Here is a 19,367-nt window from a genome sequence, read left to right as displayed (position 1 = left end):
ACAGGGTATCTGATACGGCCTGCTTTTCCCAGCTAGAAATTCATATAATGGAGAAGAAAGGAGTTCCAGAGTGCACCTGAAGCAATGAACTATGTAAAGCGAAATATCATCTCAGAGACTTTGCCAGATACCTGATACGCAGGCCTACTCCCGAGGAAAAAGGTTATCACCTGATGAGTATCCAAGCCTTTACACATGATAATAACTTATCTATCTACCCAGCACAACTGATCATTGTAATATCAGTCTCTAGCGTAGTGCTAGATAAGATGGTATTACTGTGGACATAGATTGTACGGTAGATACCTTCTTAGAGATCACACTTACAAGGTTTAAACCTAGTGTCTCTCACATAATGTTTAAGTGTTCAGTCAAGGTTTCACCACGCAGTCAATAAGAAATTGTTATCATATTGGATGCTGCTGTTATCATAAATCATGTCATGACCTGACGGTTCTGTAAGGGGACGTGTGGAAGCATATTTAACAACTTCTTGCCCAAGTCTTGATTTTAAGCACAGGTAAATGCTGGCACATCTTAGTAGTCATCCATTTGGATTCATAAGACTGTTCTTGTGGCTGCAAGTTCTGTGTATACAGCTTGGGATCAGGCCCCCTACAATACCTGGATTTATGTTCTGGAGTTTTGAGAATGTTCCCCCTACTTCTGTTTTCGAAGGTCCCTTTGTTCCCCTGGGTCCTTCCTACAATAAAAACAATGATAAAATACAAAAACAAAATAACCTTTTTATTATTATTTTATTTTCATACTTGTGACTGTAAACTCGCTAACATGTTGGTTTCAATTACTGTTACATCGATGTACCATACACAGTTATCCTCTATTATTAATAGGAGGAGATTTCAAATGTATTCTGTCACAGTTTATGGACAAACAACCTATTGCTAGTATCCTGCTTTCCCGAACGAGTAAAATCCTAAAACATCAATCAGCAGAACTAGACCTTGTGGATGTATGGAGAAGTAAATATCCAAATTGTAGAGACTTCACTTTTTACTCCCATAGACATGCATCTTATTCTAGAATAGATTATTTTTTCACACCTAAGACAGAGCTAAACAGAATAGTCGATTTTGTCACTTCCAATGACTATCTCGGACCACTCTCCCAAGGAATTGTTGTAGAACACAGGACATCGACAAACCCCCAAGCAGTGGAGATTGAATGCTTCCATTCTTAATGATAATGAATTTATTTATTTTATCACAACAGATTTTCAAGTATACTTCAGTACAAATGATTCAACAGAAGTCTCACCACTCATCATCTGGGATTGTGCAAAAGCATATTTTAGGGGCCGGATTATCTCTTACGCAAGTGCTAAGAAGAAAAGGAGGGAAGCAAGACAACAAGAACTGGAACACATTATCAATAATCTGGAACAACAACATAAACAAGCCCCAAACCCGGCTTTGCTAATTAAGTTAAAAGATGCCCGAAGAGAATATAATAGCCTAATCACTGAAAAAATCAAAGGTAATCAAGATTTATTAAACAGAAATATTATGAACATGGTAACAGGGCAAGTAAATTACTAGCTTTCAGATTAAGAAAGCAATGATCTTCTAATATTGTACAGAAAATAAAACCCGGTAACTCTGTAAACCCCCTTACCAAACCAGATGAGATCTCAGAGTCTTTTGCCGAATTCTACAAATCCCTATACAAAAATACAGACACTTGCTCTGATGATAATACCTTAGCAGAATTCCTAAAGAAAATAAACCTAACTGAATTAACAAAGTCAATGGCAAAGTATCCAGATGAACCTATCAAAGAAAGTGAGATAATAGAGATGATTTGTTGTTGATAAACAACAAAAGCCCGGGTCCAGATGGCTATATTAATTAATTTTATAAAAGCTTCAAAGAGTTGATAACCCCACTCTTAGTAAAAACTTATCAATATGCACTGCAATCAAGTACGGTGGCCCCCTCTTGGAGGGAAGCAACCATCGTGGTAATTCATAAAGATGGCAAAGATCCTACCGACTGCCAATCATACAGTCCCATCTCATTGCTTAACAGTGATATACGCATATTAACTGCCACCTAGCTAAAAGAGTAAATAAATTCATAAATCATATCATACATCCAGACCGAACTGGATTCATTCCTGGGCAGTATTATGGAGATAATCTCTGCAGAGTAATAAATATAATGAGTTACACAAAATTCACAAAGGAGAAAACATTGTTTTTATCTCTGGACGCACACCAGGCCTTCGACCATGTATCCTGGCAATATTTACTCCAAAATATAGAACGGTTAAAATTCAGTCCCAATTTTATAAGGTGGATTCAAACACTTTATTCTAACCTACTTGCCTCGGTCAGAGTCAACGGTCATATATTTGAGAGCTTCCCCCTGGAACGTGGTTGTAGACAAGGGTGCATTTTATCACCTCTGTTGTTCGCAATTAGTATTGAACCCCTTGCTCAACTTATTTGAGACGACAAAGAAATGAAGGGCGTTACAATTAGAGGAGAAGAACATAAGTTATCATTATATACCAATGACATCCTCCTCTTTCTATCAGAACTTGAAACAACAATCCCTTACTTACAAAAGCTAATCTCCCAGTATGGATATTATTCTGGTTATAAAGTGAATATGGATAAAACAGAAGCGATAGACGTCAATGATCTAATCCTAAAATGTAAAGTAGTTTTAAATGGCCTAAGGATGGTTTTAAATATTTAAGTATATCTATCCCCTCTTCTCTTGATCAGTTATATAACGCAAACTATGAGAAAATAATTAAATTTGCAAAGATTTGGATCGCTGGTTGACGCTCCCTCTATCCATGATTGGCCGCGTGGAATCTGAGCGTATGAGTGTCCTGCCAAGATTACTTTACTTTTTTCAAATGATACCCATTGATGTCCCCAAATCTACATTCGACAGGCAGAATAAAATAATTTCTAAATTCATATTGCAAGGAAAACGACCAAGAATAAGGCTCAAAACACTACAACTACCCAAAGCAAATGGAGGGCTGGGCCTCCCAGACTTTAGATTTTACTTTGGGCTGCACAATTGAGACCCCTGATCTCAAGGATGAAGGATCACACACACACCCGATGGATTAATATTGAAAAGAGCCTCTACCCAATACCTCTTAAAGTGGTGCCTTTTATTGATGTATCCTTAAAAGAAGCACAAATGGCAGAATGGACTAAAGTTACGTAAAAAAATTTGGAAAACAATCCAAACGTCATTCGACCTGCCCAAGACGATCTCCTCAGTAGCCAGTATTGGGTACCTTAAGGACCTCACACCATCTCATGTTGACTCGGGGTTTAAAAGTTAAAAAGTTAGAGTAGAGTCAATATGGGCTCAATTATTTGCACCAATTATTTCATAATGGAGATCTCAAATCGTTCGAACTTATAAAAAAGGAGTTCACACTGCCCAAGACTGAATTTTTTAGATACTTACAATTGAGACATTTCCTTATATCACATAAAACACTAGACAAGGTTAAAAAACCCTCACCAATAGAACTCTTCCTTAAAGAAATGCAAGCAGGCCTGGAAATAGAAAAAAGTATATCCAAAGTATATTCTATATTTCAGTCTATGAACCCGGCTAACACTTTGCAGATAAAGGAAATTTGGGAGGCTGAATTGTGTACAGCTATTTCCCACGAAACCTGGGAGGTGATTTGTGGAGAGGCACATTCAGTGACCAGTTCCAATATCTGGAGAGAGTTCAAATGGAAGATCATTACGAGATATTTTCAGACTCCACAAATTACAGCGAAGTGGAATCCAAATATCTCTGATAAGTGTTGGAGGAAATTTGGACAGTATGTCGGAAATCACACCCATATTCTCTGGTCTTGCCCAAAACTGAATGATTATTGTAAGGAAATAATTGATGTTGTTTTTTTGTTTTTTTGTTTGTTTTTTTTTTGTTTTTTTGTTTTGCGAAAAGCTTAATTTTGATGTTTTTGTTTATTGTAGAATGTAGTTGAGATTGCTAAAACTGGATGACTGTCAATACTGCTGGAATATGTAAAACCAAGCGGTCAAAATGTAAAATAGTTTTGTAATATGTATAATGCAGAGGTTTAATTAAATATAAGTAAAAAAAAAAAAAACATACAAACACCTGATTCAGTGTAGTTTCACATGACTTGTAATGACTAGGTAGGCTAAAGTTATGTTTATGCTTTCTGTCACATTCACTGCAAATGGATTTTATGCACCCGTTCAACATTACAATGTGCCAGTTGTTTGTTCATTTGCCTAAGTGCAGTGCAACAGTAGGCCAACAATGTGATAATACTACTGATAATACTGTATGTTTTATTTGTAAAACATAGTACTAAATGGGGTTTACAAAGGGCGTAACTTTTGGTGTGCAGGAAATTGACAGTGAAAATGTGTCAGAAAATAGACAGTATTGGACAAAATGCCAATATATAAACTTCAAATGTATAATATATTTTCAGTAGGTATTGTTTAGAAGTAAACTAAATCACAAATGCAACAAATTACTGAATGCATAAATCTATTTCTGAAGTGTTAATCTGGGCTATAATCATTACAAATTAGTACAATTCAATTTCATAAATCATAAAATAACAATAAAATATTTCTTTAGTTATATAGTGCATCTGGAAAGTATTCAAAGCACTTCACTTTTTCCACATTTTGTTATGTTACAGCCTTATTCCAAAATGGATTAAATTCATTATTGTCCTCAAAATTCTACAAACAATACCCCATAATGACAACGTGAAAGAAGTCTGTTTGAAATCTTTGCAAATTTATTAAAAATAAAAAACAAAAACAAAAAAAATCACATGTACATGAGTATTCACAGCCTTTGCTCAATACTTTATTGAAGCACCTTTGGCGCCAATTACAGCCTCAAGTCGTTTTGAGTATGATGCTACAAGCTTGGCACACCTATTTTTGGGCAGTTTCTCCCATTCTTCTTTGCAGGACCTCTCAAGCTACATCAGGTTGGATGGGGAGCGTCGGTGCACAGCCATTTTCAGATCTCTCCAGAGATGTTCAATCGGGTTCAAGTCTGGGTTCTGGCTGGACCACTCAAGGACATTCACAGAGTTGTCCCGTAGCCACTCCTTTGTTATCTTGGCTGTGTGCTTTGGGTCGTTGTCCTGTTGGAAGATGAACCTTTGCCCCAGTCTGAGGTCCAGAGCGCTCTGGAGCAGGTTTTCATCAAGGATGTCTCTGTACATTGCTGCATTCATCTTTCCTTCGATCCCGACTAGTCTCCCAGTCCCTGCCGCTGAAAAACATCCCCACAGCATGATGCTGCCACCACCATGCTTCACTGTAGGGATGTTATTGGCCAGGTGATGAGCGGTGCCTGGTTTCTTCCAGGCATGACACTTGCCATTCTGGCCAAAGAGTTCAATCTTTGTTTCTCATGGTCTGAGAGTCCTTCAGGTGCCTTTTGGCAATCTCCAGGCAGGATGTCATGTGCCTTTTACTGAGGAGTGGCTTTCGTCTGGCCACTCTACCATACAGGCCTGATTGGTGGAGTGCTGCAGAGATGGTTGTTCTTCTGGAAGGTTCTCCTCTCTCCACAGAGAAACGCTGGAGCTCTGTCAGAGTGACCATCGGGTTCTTGGTCACCTCCCTGACTAAGGCCCTTCTCCCCCGATCGCTCAGTTTGGCCGGGCGGTCAGCTCTAGCAAGAGTCCTGGTGGTTCCAAACTTCTTCCATTTATGGATGATGGAGGCCACTGTGCTCATTGGGACCTTCAATGCTGCAGAAATGTTTCTGTACTCTTCCCCAGATCTGTGCCTCGATACAATCCTGTTTCGGAGGTCTACAAACAATTCCTTGGACTTCATGGCTTGGTTTGTGCTCTGACATGCACTGTTAACTGTGGGATCTTATATAGACAGGTGTGTGCCTTTCCAAATCATGTCAAATCAACTGAATTTACCACAAGTGGACTCCAATCAAGTTGTAGAAACATCTCAAGGATGATCAGTGGAAACATGATGCACCTGAGCTCAATTTTGAGTGTCATGGCAAAGGCTGTGAATACTTATGTACATGTGATTTTTTTTTTCGTTTTTTATTTTTAATAAATTTGCAAAGATTTCAAACAAACTTCTTTCACATTGTCATTATGGGGTATTGTTTGTAGAATTTTGAGGAAAATAATGAATTTAATCAATTTTGGAATAAGGCTGTAACATAACAAAATGTGGAAAAAGTGAAATGCTGTGAATACTTTCCGGATGCACTGTAATCATCTGACTACTGTACATGTTGTAAAAAATATATATATATATATATATATATACAGTGGTGTGAAAAAGTGTTTGCCCCCTTCCTGATTTCTTATTTTTTTGCATGTTTGTCACACTTAAATGTTTCAGATCTTCAAACAAATTTAAATATTAGTCAAAGATAACACAAGTAAACACAAAATGCAGTTTTTAAATGAAGGTTGTTATTATTAAGGGAAAACAAAATCCAAACCTACATGGCCCTGTGTGAAAAAGTGTTTGCCCCACCTGTTAAAACATAACTTAACTGTGGTTTATCACACCTGAGTTCAATTTCTCTAGCCACACCCAGGCCTAATTACTGCCACACCTGTTCTCAATCAAGAAATCACTTAAATAGGACCTGCCTGACAAAGTGAAGTAGACCAAAAGTTCTTCAAAAGCTAGACATCATGCCGAGATCCAAAGAAATTCAGGAACAAATGAGAAAGAAAGTAATTGAGATCTGTCAGTCTGGAAAAGGTTATAAAGCCATTTATAAAGCTTTGGGACTCCAGAGAACCACAGTGAGAGCCATTATCCACAAATGGCGAAAACATGGAACAGTGGTGAATCTTCCCAGTAGTGGCCGGATGACCAAAATTACCCCAAGAGCTCAGCGAAGACTCATCCAAGAGGTCACAAAAGACCCCACAACAACATCCAAAGAACTGCAGGCCTCACTTGCCTCAGTTAAGGTCAGTGTTCATGACTCCACCATAAGAAAGAGACTGGGCAAAAATGGCCTGCATGGCAGAGTTCCAAGACTAAAACCACTGCTGAGCAAACAGAACATTAAGGCTCGTCTCATTTTTGCCAGAAAACATCTTGATGATCCCCAAGACTTTTGGGAAAATACTCTGTGGACTGATGAGACAAAAGTTGAATTTTTGGAAGGTGTGTGTCCCATTACATCTGGCGTAAATGTAACACCGCATTTCAGAAAAAGAACATCATACCAACAGTAAAATATGGTGGTGGTAGTGTGATGGTCTGGGGCTGTTTTGCTGCTTCAGGACCTGGAAGATTTGCTGTGATAAATGGAACCATGAATTCTGCTGTCTACCAAAAAATCCTGAAGGAGAATGTCCGGCCATCTGTTCATGACCTCAAGCTGAAGCAAACTTGGGTTCTGCAACAGGACAATGATCCAAAACACACCAGCAAGTCCACCTCTGAATGGCTGAAGAAAAACAAAATGAAGACTTTGGAGTGGCCTAGTCAAAGTCCTGACCTGAATCCTATTGAGATGCTGTGGCATGGCCTTCAAAAGGCAGTTCATGCTCGAAAACCCTCCAATGTGGCTGAATTGCAACAATTCTGCAAAGATGAGTGGGCCAAAATTCCTCCACAGCGCTGTAAAAGACTCATTGCAAGTTATCGCAAACGCTTGATTGCAGTTGTTGCTGCTAAGGGTGGCCCAACCAGTTATTAGGTTTAGGGGGCAATCACTTTTTCACACAGGGCCATGTAGGTTTGGATTTTGTTTTCCCTTAAAATAACAACCTTCATTTAAAAACTGCATTTTGTGTTTACTTGTGTTATCTTTGACTAATATTTAAACTTGTTTGATGATCTGAAACATTTAAGTGTGACAAACATGCAAAAAAATAAGAAATCAGGAAGGGGGCAAACACTTTTTCACACCACTGTATATATATATATATATATATTATTGTTTTACCTGTTTTGTGATTTTTATTTTTTTACCTTGTCGGATTAAGAGTGTCCTGATGTTCAAGATCGAAAGTTAAAGGATTAAAGTTGAAGAAATCCAGATAAATTTCAAGAATGGGTTATAACTTAAATATTTATCTGTGTGTATATCAAACATTTTTCATAACCAAATATTAAACTGCTAATAATATTATCAACGCACCTTAATACTTATTCTGTGGTAACTGATTAAATACTGTTTAATGAAGCCTAACACTAATCATATTCTTCATGTGGACTCTCTCAATATGTATTCATATGGGGAGAGACATCATTTTTCCCTTCTCTAATCTCTGTTTATAACCTCGCATCCTCCCAATATGTGTAAAAGCAGGCACACACACACACTTCCTGTGTTGAGCAATATATCTGCATTGCAGCCATTTATATTTCTTTTTAGTGAATTATACTTTGCCAGGGAGTAATGTGTCATTCTCTTTGTCTTTCTAGTAATAATTGCATCCCTCTAATGTGATGCTGATGAGTAGGAAAGCTTTGCTTGTTGACCCTTGTTTTGTTGGGTCACAAGCATTTAGAATACAAGAAGGTGTTGATTAGCCTAATTAGGAAACTTTTGCTTTTTAACTACCAGCTAACAAAATAAGAGAGGAAAAACAGTAATCAAAACTGTGCCTCTTTGCATACCACACTATTTTGTGGTCATCTTTGCAGCTCATGACCCTTTTGCTTAGGATTCTACACTGGTGCCCAGTGTAGAAACCTTTTTCTATGGTTGATAATAGGGTCAGAAATAAATGGGGGCTTGGAGCAAAAATGCCATTAAGAGGGACAAAAAATGCCCCACAAATTCAAAGTGTGGGGGCTCAGAATGCCCCATTCATTCAAGTATTTTAAATGCCCTGTAAGGGTTAAAAAAATGCCCCTAAAAATCCCAGTGGAAAATATTGCCCCATAATAAAAAAAAGTACATTTCTGACCCTGGTTGATGCAGATGGCCAATATAGTGCTATTTAATTATAGCAAACGTTGTACAAAGACATGTCCAACCTGGTCTCATGGAATCACATTACTATACCTACATTTTTGCCAAGTGTTTTTTACGTGGCTCGTTACATATTGCGGCACTTTCTTAGTGAAATTAACACTAAAGGGCTCAGTGATGACCTTTCACATAAATCATGAGTAAAATGGCAGATTATCAGCTCAGAAATTTACTTTTCACCTTTCACAATGTTATCTTATGACATAAAAACACTTTTACTGTAGTGCATGACTTTTTAACATTTGCATTACATAACCAACCACATGTACAAGCTTGAATAAGCTCGATGAATTTGCATTGTAGCTCATCTGATAGAACATTGCAAGTTGATTTTGCGAGATAAACTTCCAACGAAAGGTCTAAACACAGAGAGTCTGTAAATTTTTTTTAATTTTAATTTAATTTTTTTTCACCCATGTACTGTAGGCAGCTCTGTTGCTGTTCTACAAACATTTATACAAGTCCCCTAACCCAGGGATTTCCCTCGGAATTGGGCTACTTTTAAACTGTTTCCGCGGGTTGATTTTTTGTTCCGTGGGTTGGATGTTTGACAGTAACACACTTAAATGAAGCCTTCGCTCTGTACTAGCCTATGTAATTGTTAAAATGGTCTGAGACCATGCAATTTGCAAAAGCCTAGAACTGTGTGGAGCTGCTATTGTGCTCGCAAATAGAGCACATACTGTACACAGCGCATGCAGACACAGATTCTCTCGAGTGCACTTTCCTGTTTTGCGAGTAGTGCTGGGGAGTTTGCGGATCATTCAACAAAGGTTGATTCATTCAGATGTTTCAAAACGATTCACAGCCACAGACACCACAAAGTTACAAGAGGGAGGGCATCGGAGAGTGCGCTTATTGTCTCTGACTTTGCCTATGTTTTCTGATTGCTGTCTGTTCACTATGCATGCACATGCTTGCCAACAAAATGAAAGGAGCCTGATCATTTTGATCAAATGAAAGAGTTATGAACAGTTATCACTTATAGCCATCTGAATTCTGTAACGTCATACCTAACAACACTGCTCAGCACCAGGTGTGTGTGTGTGTGTGTGTGTGTGTGTGTGTGTGCGCATTGGCACTGAATGAACATGATAAAGAGAAAATGTGAATAAACCAAGGGCAGTGAAATTAACAAAAGCTCTTTGTTTTACATAAAAATTACTATTATAGTTTTAGTATCTGTGTTTAATAAACTTAACTAAGTGTGCATACATTTTCGTTATCGCTTACCCAATAAAATTACACTTCATAAAAAACAGCTATTTTGATGTTATGATACCTTGGTGATCAATAGTGTCCTGTATTTTATGTTATTAATAGTGAAGTTATGCTCCATGTGAATATCAAAAAGAAAGTAACGGTATTCATAGTCATTCTCTTAAAATGCTATCTGTGCATCTCTGGTATGAATTATATTTGAATGAAATGTTTGAATTAAATTTTCATATGAAATTCAGTATATCCAGTTGAAATCACATGACACCTACAGAAGCATTTTCCAATGATGATCAACCTCAGAGTTCATTGTTAGAAATATATTAGATTTACATTGGCCAATTTATCACACGGAAAATGTCTAAAATTGGTGTATTCTGGAATTCTTATAATGCGCTGCATTTGCGCTCTCAATTAGGCCTACAAATGAAAGGAAATCATCATAAAGTGGACTATAGGGACTTTAAAAATGTTTATTAGGTTTGTGAGTGGCATATTTTGAGTTTTGACTAGTTTTATAGGTTATTGGGCTAGTTTTGTTTGGCTATTGGGCTGGTTTTGTAACAGAAACCTGGCAACCCTGTCCAGGCTAGCTGTCAGTGCTAGAGATTCATAAACTGAACACTGTTACATTTATGCATTTGGCAGACACTTTTATCCAAAGCAACTTACAGTGCCCTTATTACAGGGACAATCCCCCTGGAGCAACCTGGAGTTAAGGTGCCTTGCTCAAGGACACAATGGTGGTGGCTGTGGGGATTGAACCAACAACCTTTTGCTTACAAGTTCAGTGCTTTAGTCCACTACACCACCACCACAGCCGATAAATGCTGTTAAATGCTGTTGGCATAACTGTTTCATTGACATTCATACACAAAATTGTATTAAAAATGTAAAATAACTAGTAATTTCTGATCTGATACTAGATGTCATGCTCTGAATTAAACATGCAACATACAGAGGTCATGTGACAACAGTATAGTATACTGCAGTTTTAAACGTTTAACGTTGCATAATGCATATTGAATAGCATACTGTTTTAAAAACATAAGAGGCAGCTGACAGTGTATATTGCGCACTATGTAGTAAGTAGTATGCTATCGCAAAACCTTTTGACTTTTAATAATGTGCAGGATATGATTTATAGATTTGCGCTAATGGCAATGTTAATTTAAGATATCTGGAAATGCAGTAATTTAAGATAACTTAAAAGACTTCTTACTAGTTACAATTACATTACAGATATCTGAAATTAACATTGCCACAAAACATTTTGAAAACAAAAGTACTTTTTTCACTTAGTTGAAATTCCAATTTAATGTATCATAAATGGACTACTTAGGCTACTAGTATTGTAAATTACTTGGTAATCAGTAATTTACTAGTGAAATTTTCCATTCCCGACATCAACAGTTGAATTACAAAAAAAAAAAATCTGTAAATCTGTATCTTATCTGTAAATTTATTTTTAATAGATTCAGTATCTGTTTATGGATCTCAGATATAGTTAAATGTAAGAGTAATTAGAAGATTAAGTCTTAAAAGACTTTCTTCCTAGTTACAATTAGGGCTGGGCGATTTATCAAATATTAACGATATAATCACGATGATTTTGCTAACGATGTAAAATTGATCAATATCGTGAATATTGCGATGATTTTAATGTGCTTTTATTTGGCCATTAAGTTTCATAAATAGCACATCAGAAAACTAATTTCACGATCCTTCAGGGCTGCACAGTAAATCAAATTAACATCAAAATGGAGAGTTGGTCATATGTGATTTATTATTCCTCAAAAGGCTGCGATTTAAAGACAGATAAACATGGTCTGTGCGCAATTCAGAACAAACAGGCGACGTGCTGACTTGTGTGCACGCGCGTGGCAGCTCTCTCAGATCAGTTCGCTTGCATTGTGAAATCAAAGTAACGCAGGTTCAACCATTCGTGCAATTCCAAACATTAGTAACCGCTACAAGTTATTATACAAATTTTCAAACACGGCACAGAATAACAGATGAGGAGGAGATTACAGCATTTCAGAAAATGCGGAAAATTGTGAACTGTCAAATACACATTGCTTTCTCTAGATAAAAGCTCCTTGTGAATTTGAAGTAAAATACGACAGCACTTTCAGTGTCAAAATAAAAGCCCCAGGTGAAGGTGAATTAAACAGGACAGAAATATATTACTTTTGTATAACTCGAATGTAATCAAAGAAATGGAATCACTGTGCTCTACTAGTTCAGGGTGCGTAGATCTATAAAACTTAAACAGTCTTAAACAAAATGATCCGCACTCCTTTTTCTCAATTTCTTTACATTTTATTTTATATCTCACAGAACAGGAGAACACAGATGTTTCGGCCTCACGGCCTTCCTCGGTATGTCTATTAATCAGAATAATAATGATAATTCAGCATTATATTATAATAATCAACCTGATGTGGCTCACAGTAATAATTTAGTATTATGCAGTGTTCAACTGGGTTTCAAAAATAAGTCAGTGAAGTAGCTTTGCACACCTTGTTCATTCACAAAAGTGTATTAGTATAAAGGTAAATAATGCTTTTTATTAAGCTACTATAAATAACTTTATATGAAATATAAATATAAAAGTGCAGATCAATGAAAATGATTGAATTTCAGTCTTCCTTTTGTTTATTTAGTGGAAAAACTAATACTTTTTTAATAGATTTTCATTTAATGTCTTTAAAATATTTAATCTACTTGGCTACAATGGCTTTTTGGATGAAAATGAAATGAAATGATGGTTTCTCTGATAAAACAAACAAACACTTTTTAGCCATTTCAGAACAAATACAGGTGCATCTCAATAAATTAGAATGTCGTGGAAAAGTTCGTTTATTTCAGTAATTCAACTCAAATTGTGAAACTCGTGTATTAAATAAATTCAATGCACACAGACTGAAGTAGTTTAAGTCTTTGGTTCTTTTAATTGTGATGATTTTGGCTCACATTTAACAAAAACCCACCAATTCACTATCTCAAAAAATTAGAATATGGTGACATGCCAATCAGCTAATCAACTCAAAACACCTGCAAAGGTTTCCTGAGCCTTCAAAATTCAATAACTGTTTCATTATGTTCTTTCTATGGCATTGATGCATTCTAAGGAGTATAAAATCAGTGTATTTTGCTACAAGTGTATTCCAAATCGTGCAGGGAGTAGATCCCGTATGGAGATGATCCGGAACAGTTGACTCGCATGGAGGACATGGAGATCCAGATTGTTCATTAAAGTTTTTTTTTTTTTTTTCAGCAAGCAAATTTGTGTAGTTTTGTGTATCTGTATAAAAACAAAATGTTCAGAATTGTTTTAATAAATAAAACAGGCTACTAATACTGAGAAAAAGAACTAAGAAAAAAATCTGAATATTTATGCGTGATTCTTAATAATAAAAACAACAATAGTAGTAATAATAATAACAATCACAATAATAGCAGCAGCACAAACACTTTGTCATTATATTGAGGGCCGTGACCCTTGACTTTGTATTGCTGACAGAATTTGGCCCTTGGTGAAAACTAATTGGGGAACCCTGTTATACTCTTTACTTCCATATACATGCAGCTCGGTCAGTAAGCAAGCAGCTTTCTCTGACGTAATTTCCCTGCAACGCTTATGCATATAACAAACATGGCACCCTTTATTTTCAGATATTCCATAGTTGTTGCTGTGTTTGTTTTCGTAACTTTCCATCCAGACCTGCAGCAGCATTGCGCTGCAGTAGTGAGGTTTCCCTCTTGCGTAAAACTCCTGGTTGTATGAGTGCATACACAGACGTGTCGATATTTTACATTGGTGTTTAGAAATGGAGTTTATAGTGTGTGTTTTCCCACTGAACTCCCAGAAATATTTAATTATTTCCGCTGTCTCGACATGTTGTTGTACTCCATCCTATGACGATTGTTATCCAGTCTGTTCACGCACATGCGCACTCCTCAAAAACCTGTAAGAATGCCAATTAATGTGTTTATGTGGCCACGTAAACCGCGTTTTTCGGAGGAAACCCAGGTGTGTTAAACTGTTTTCTCTTAATCCCTTAAGCGGCTTAATGTAAATCTCATTTACATGATGTTTCAGAATGGCGCTCTCTGCAAAAACCCTGGAATAAACTGTTCTCTCAAGTCCATGAAAATGGGATTGTTTTAGAAGTGCCACTAATTGACCAGGTTTCTTCAGCAATTGCATTTTCGATGTCACATTTGCTTTATGACATATTTAGTAAAGTTTATGTTTAGTCTAGGGAGGTTAATTTAAAAGAACATTAACCTTACAAACCTCATCTGTTTGGGAGACAATTTACCTCTCTTTTAACACCACTCAGTGGACTTTTCACCTCAGAAACGTCCCGATGCATGCAAGGAACCACAAAATATAATTTTCTAAAAAAGTTGCCACATTCACATAATTTTCATGAGACCAGGCTGGACATGTCACTTATTTTATTTATAGAGTATTTACTCACAATTCACAGAAAATGTGGATTATCCATTGACAAGGCTCTCTGTAGATCTCGGAATTGACACAAGGGGAAATAACCAGTCTGTTATCTGCCAGATAGGGGTATTTCAAAATGATCATTGAGTCATGAGAAACATTTCAGTCAAGTGTTTCAAAACTTTTGACTGGTAGTGTGTGTGTGTGTGTGTGTGTGTATGTATATATATATATATATATTATTATTATTATTATTATTATTATTATTATTATTTTTATTTTTATTTTTTTTCTCAAACAGATTTTTCAAATACTCCATGGACCCTTTTCACATTTCTGGGTTTGGACTGTGCAAGCAAACTATAGCAGGGTACACGTTTATAGCAGTGAATGGAAGACCACAGCAAACAATTTTCCCATTTGCTCCAACAGTAACAGAAAAAAACTATTACAATTTTGTGACTTTCCAAAAAAGAAAACAAATAGAGAGAAATGGATTACAGCAGTCAGAAGAGAGAAAGATGCCAAATTTACTGTCCCTCCCTCTGCAGCTGTAAATTTCAACCTGGCCTCATAACATAACTATATACATTTTTGCAAAACTTGTTATATGTGTCTCCAGGTACAATTCCCTGCAGTTTCCAAGTGAAATGAACACTAGAGGCGCTACAACAACTGTGTGTTTTATTCACTTTCACTCAAATCATGACTTCACTGGCTGATTATGACTTTCAAAAATACGTATTTTTCCCTCTGTTAGTTAGACCCTGATATTTTATGACATAGACACACTTTTACTCTAACGCATCTTTTGAAAAAATTATACATTTTAATGCTTGTATTACAGAATCACCTATATGTATACACTTATTCCAATATGAATAGCTTGCATTGGAGCTCAGCTGATAGAGCGATGGACTTGGGGTTGGAGGATTGTGGTTCAAATCCAGTCATGAACTCAAGCTAACACATGACATGACATGACAGAGACTAAGAAGAGGCACAAGATGATGTGGTTGCTTCAGAATATGTGATTTTTTTTTTTTTTTTCATTTTGCTTTAGCATTTTAAAACACTAATGGTTAGGTTTAGGCACTGATAAAGTAAAGATGTATTTTTTAACATCTCATTTATATTTTTATACACTAATGGTTACGTTTAGGCATTGATTTGGTAAGGATGTCTTTTTTAAACATCTCATCTATATTTTAAAACACTATTGGTGAGGTTCAGGCAAAAGTTTTAGGTTAGGGAGGTATGTTTTAAAAACATCCATCTAAAATTCACCTTAAAACCTCGTCTGAATAAGACACCATTTTACTTTCTTTTGGCACCCCCTAGCAGGACATTTCACTGGAACACTGCAGCCAAACATGTCAATTTTGAATTGCAAAAATGTTGTCATGTTCACATAAATTTCATGAGATAAGGCTGGTAAATTCCTATCGAAGTGTGTTTACTTATTTTTTTAATTAATGCCAGCGTAATATAAGACAAAGTGTAGTGATATAGATGTACAATTAAATGGAAAAAAATAATACAAATAAAATAAATAAAAGAGTTTGCAAGATTTACCCTGCCAAATTAAGCTGGAAACACGTCATCAAAATTTGTGAAAATGGTCCATTGTTCAAAATAAACAGGTAGTCCCTCTCCAAACATGCCTTTGGCAGAGAGCCTCTTTCAGGTTTTCTGAATCACTATGGCCAGATTCTTTTTGTGCTTACAGTTGCTTTAAGTTAATTTGGTAAGTAATTGTCTGCAAAGAAGCATTATATTAATATTAGAATGGTGAATTATGTAATGAGCTGTGGAATGCAGTGGTATAGATGAAAACACTGACTCTTGTGCGTTTTGTGTCTCAGAACCCATGCAGTAATCATAAGTTTAAGGTACACACATACTCCAGCCCTACATTCTGTGACCACTGTGGATCTTTCCTGTATGGGCTTGTACAACAAGGGATGAAATGCGACAGTGAGTACACACTCTGTGCCAAAAGTGTCACTACACAATAAAACTCTTCATACAGTTCCCTCTACTGGCTGTGCTGACACATTACATAATAACTGTTTGATCTGCTTAGTTGGCAGAGATTAACAATGATCCCACATTGTTTCAGGTGAAGCATGAAACACATATCTTTTTCTGATGAACTATTAAAAAAAAAGAGGCTGCAGGTATGGCATACTACCATCCTCTTATTACTCCTGCAGTATCTAGAATGTATAGCCTACTGCTTGGACACCATCCTAAAATACAATGTGCTCAACCTGACCTTCTGTTATCAAGAGTTTGAAGAATGAACCAGACAAGCCATGATTATTTACAACCTTTTTTTGGTTCATTATTTAAATGAAGTGCCGAAAGTTACAGTAAGACATTCATACACAAAATTGTATTAAAAATTTAAAATAACTGTAGTAATTTCTGATCTGATACTAGATGTCATGCTCTGAATTAAACATGCAACATACAGAGGTCATGTGACAACAGTATAGTATACTGCAGTTTTAAACGTTTAACGTTGCATAATGCATATTGAATAGCATACTGTTTTAAAAACATAAGAGGCAGCTGACAGTGTATATTGCGCACTATGTAGTAAGTAGTATGCTATCGCAAAACCTTTTGACTTTTAATAATGTGCAGGATATGATTTATAGATTTGCGCTAATGGCAATGTTAATTTAAGATATCTGGAAATGCAGTAATTTAAGATAACTTAAAAGACTTCTTACTAGTTACAATTACATTACAGATATCTGAAATTAACATTGCCACAAAACATTTTGAAAACAAAAGTACTTTTTTCACTTAGTTGAAATTCCAATTTAATGTATCATAAATGGACTACTTAGGCTACTAGTATTGTAAATTACTTGGTAATCAGTAATTTACTAGTGAAATTTTCCATTCCCGACATCAACAGTTGAATTACAAAAAAAAAAAATCTGTAAATCTGTATCTTATCTGTAAATTTATTTTTAATAGATTCAGTATCTGTTTATGGATCTCAGATATAGTTAAATGTAAGAGTAATTAGAAGATTAAGTCTTAAAAGACTTTCTTCCTAGTTACAATTAGGGCTGGGCGATTTATCAAATATTAACGATATAATCACGATGATTTTGCTAACGATGTAAAATTGATCAATATCGTGAATATTGCGATGATTTTAATGTGCTTTTATTTGGCCATTAAGTTTCATAAATAGCACATCAGAAAACTAATTTCACGATCCTTCAGGGCTGCACAGTAAATCAAATTAACATCAAAATGGAGAGTTGGTCATATGTGATTTATTATTCCTCAAAAGGCTGCGATTTAAAGACAGATAAACATGGTCTGTGCGCAATTCAGAACAAACAGGCGACGTGCTGACTTGTGTGCACGCGCGTGGCAGCTCTCTCAGATCAGTTCGCTTGCATTGTGAAATCAAAGTAACGCAGGTTCAACCATTCGTGCAATTCCAAACATTAGTAACCGCTACAAGTTATTATACAAATTTTCAAACACGGCACAGAATAACAGATGAGGAGGAGATTACAGCATTTCAGAAAATGCGGAAAATTGTGAACTGTCAAATACACATTGCTTTCTCTAGATAAAAGCTCCTTGTGAATTTGAAGTAAAATACGACAGCACTTTCAGTGTCAAAATAAAAGCCCCAGGTGAAGGTGAATTAAACAGGACAGAAATATATTACTTTTGTATAACTCGAATGTAATCAAAGAAATGGAATCACTGTGCTCTACTAGTTCAGGGTGCGTAGATCTATAAAACTTAAACAGTCTTAAACAAAATGATCCGCACTCCTTTTTCTCAATTTCTTTACATTTTATTTTATATCTCACAGAACAGGAGAACACAGATGTTTCGGCCTCACGGCCTTCCTCGGTATGTCTATTAATCAGAATAATAATGATAATTCAGCATTATATTATAATAATCAACCTGATGTGGCTCACAGTAATAATTTAGTATTATGCAGTGTTCAACTGCGTTTCAAAAATAAGTCAGTGAAGTAGCTTTGCACACCTTGTTCATTCACAAAAGTGTATTAGTATAAAGGTAAATAATGCTTTTTATTAAGCTACTATAAATAACTTTATATGAAATACAAATATAAAAGTGCAGATCAATGAAAATGATTGAATTTTAGTCTTCCTTTTGTTTATTTAGTGGAAAAACTAATACTTTTTTAATAGATTTTCATTTAATGTCTTTAAAATATTTAATCTACTTGGCTACAATGGCTTTTTGGATGAAAATGAAATGAAATGATGGTTTCTCTGATAAAACAAACAAACACTTTTTAGCCATTTCAGAACAAATACAGGTGCATCTCAATAAATTAGAATGCGTGGAAAAGTTCATTTCAGTAATTCAACTCGAATTGTGAAACTCGTGTATTAAATAAATTCAGTGCATACAGACTGAAGTAGTTTAAGTTTTTGGTTCTTTTAATTGTGATGATTTTGGCTCACATTTAACAAAAACCCACCAATTCACTATCTCAAAAAATTAGAATATGGTGACATGCCAATCAGCTAATCAACTCAAAACACCTGCAAAGGTTTCCTGAGCCTTCAAAATGGTCTCTCAGTTTGGTTCACTAGGCTACACAATCATGGGGAAGACTGCTGATCTGACAGTTGTCCAGAAGACAATCATTGACACCC

At 35.9% G+C, this 19,367-nt stretch overlaps 1 protein-coding gene across 2 annotated transcripts in view; it reads left to right on the top strand.

Moving 5' to 3' along the window:
• The window catches only part of LOC127445425 (protein kinase C beta type-like), a 77,809-nt gene that overhangs the window by 33,089 nt on the left and 25,353 nt on the right, over positions 1–19,367 (top strand). For both annotated transcript variants that reach the window (XM_051705493.1, XM_051705492.1), the window contains exon 4: positions 16,548–16,659. In XM_051705493.1, the coding sequence (XP_051561453.1) occupies positions 16,548–16,659 (112 nt within the window). The remainder of the gene's footprint in view (positions 1–16,547; positions 16,660–19,367) is intronic.

This window comes from Myxocyprinus asiaticus, chromosome 8 (assembly GCF_019703515.2).
Source record: "Myxocyprinus asiaticus isolate MX2 ecotype Aquarium Trade chromosome 8, UBuf_Myxa_2, whole genome shotgun sequence".
NCBI lineage: Eukaryota > Metazoa > Chordata > Actinopteri > Cypriniformes > Catostomidae > Myxocyprinus > Myxocyprinus asiaticus.
Note: the sequence above shows the minus strand (reverse complement) of the source record. Positions and strands in the feature narration are given on the sequence as shown.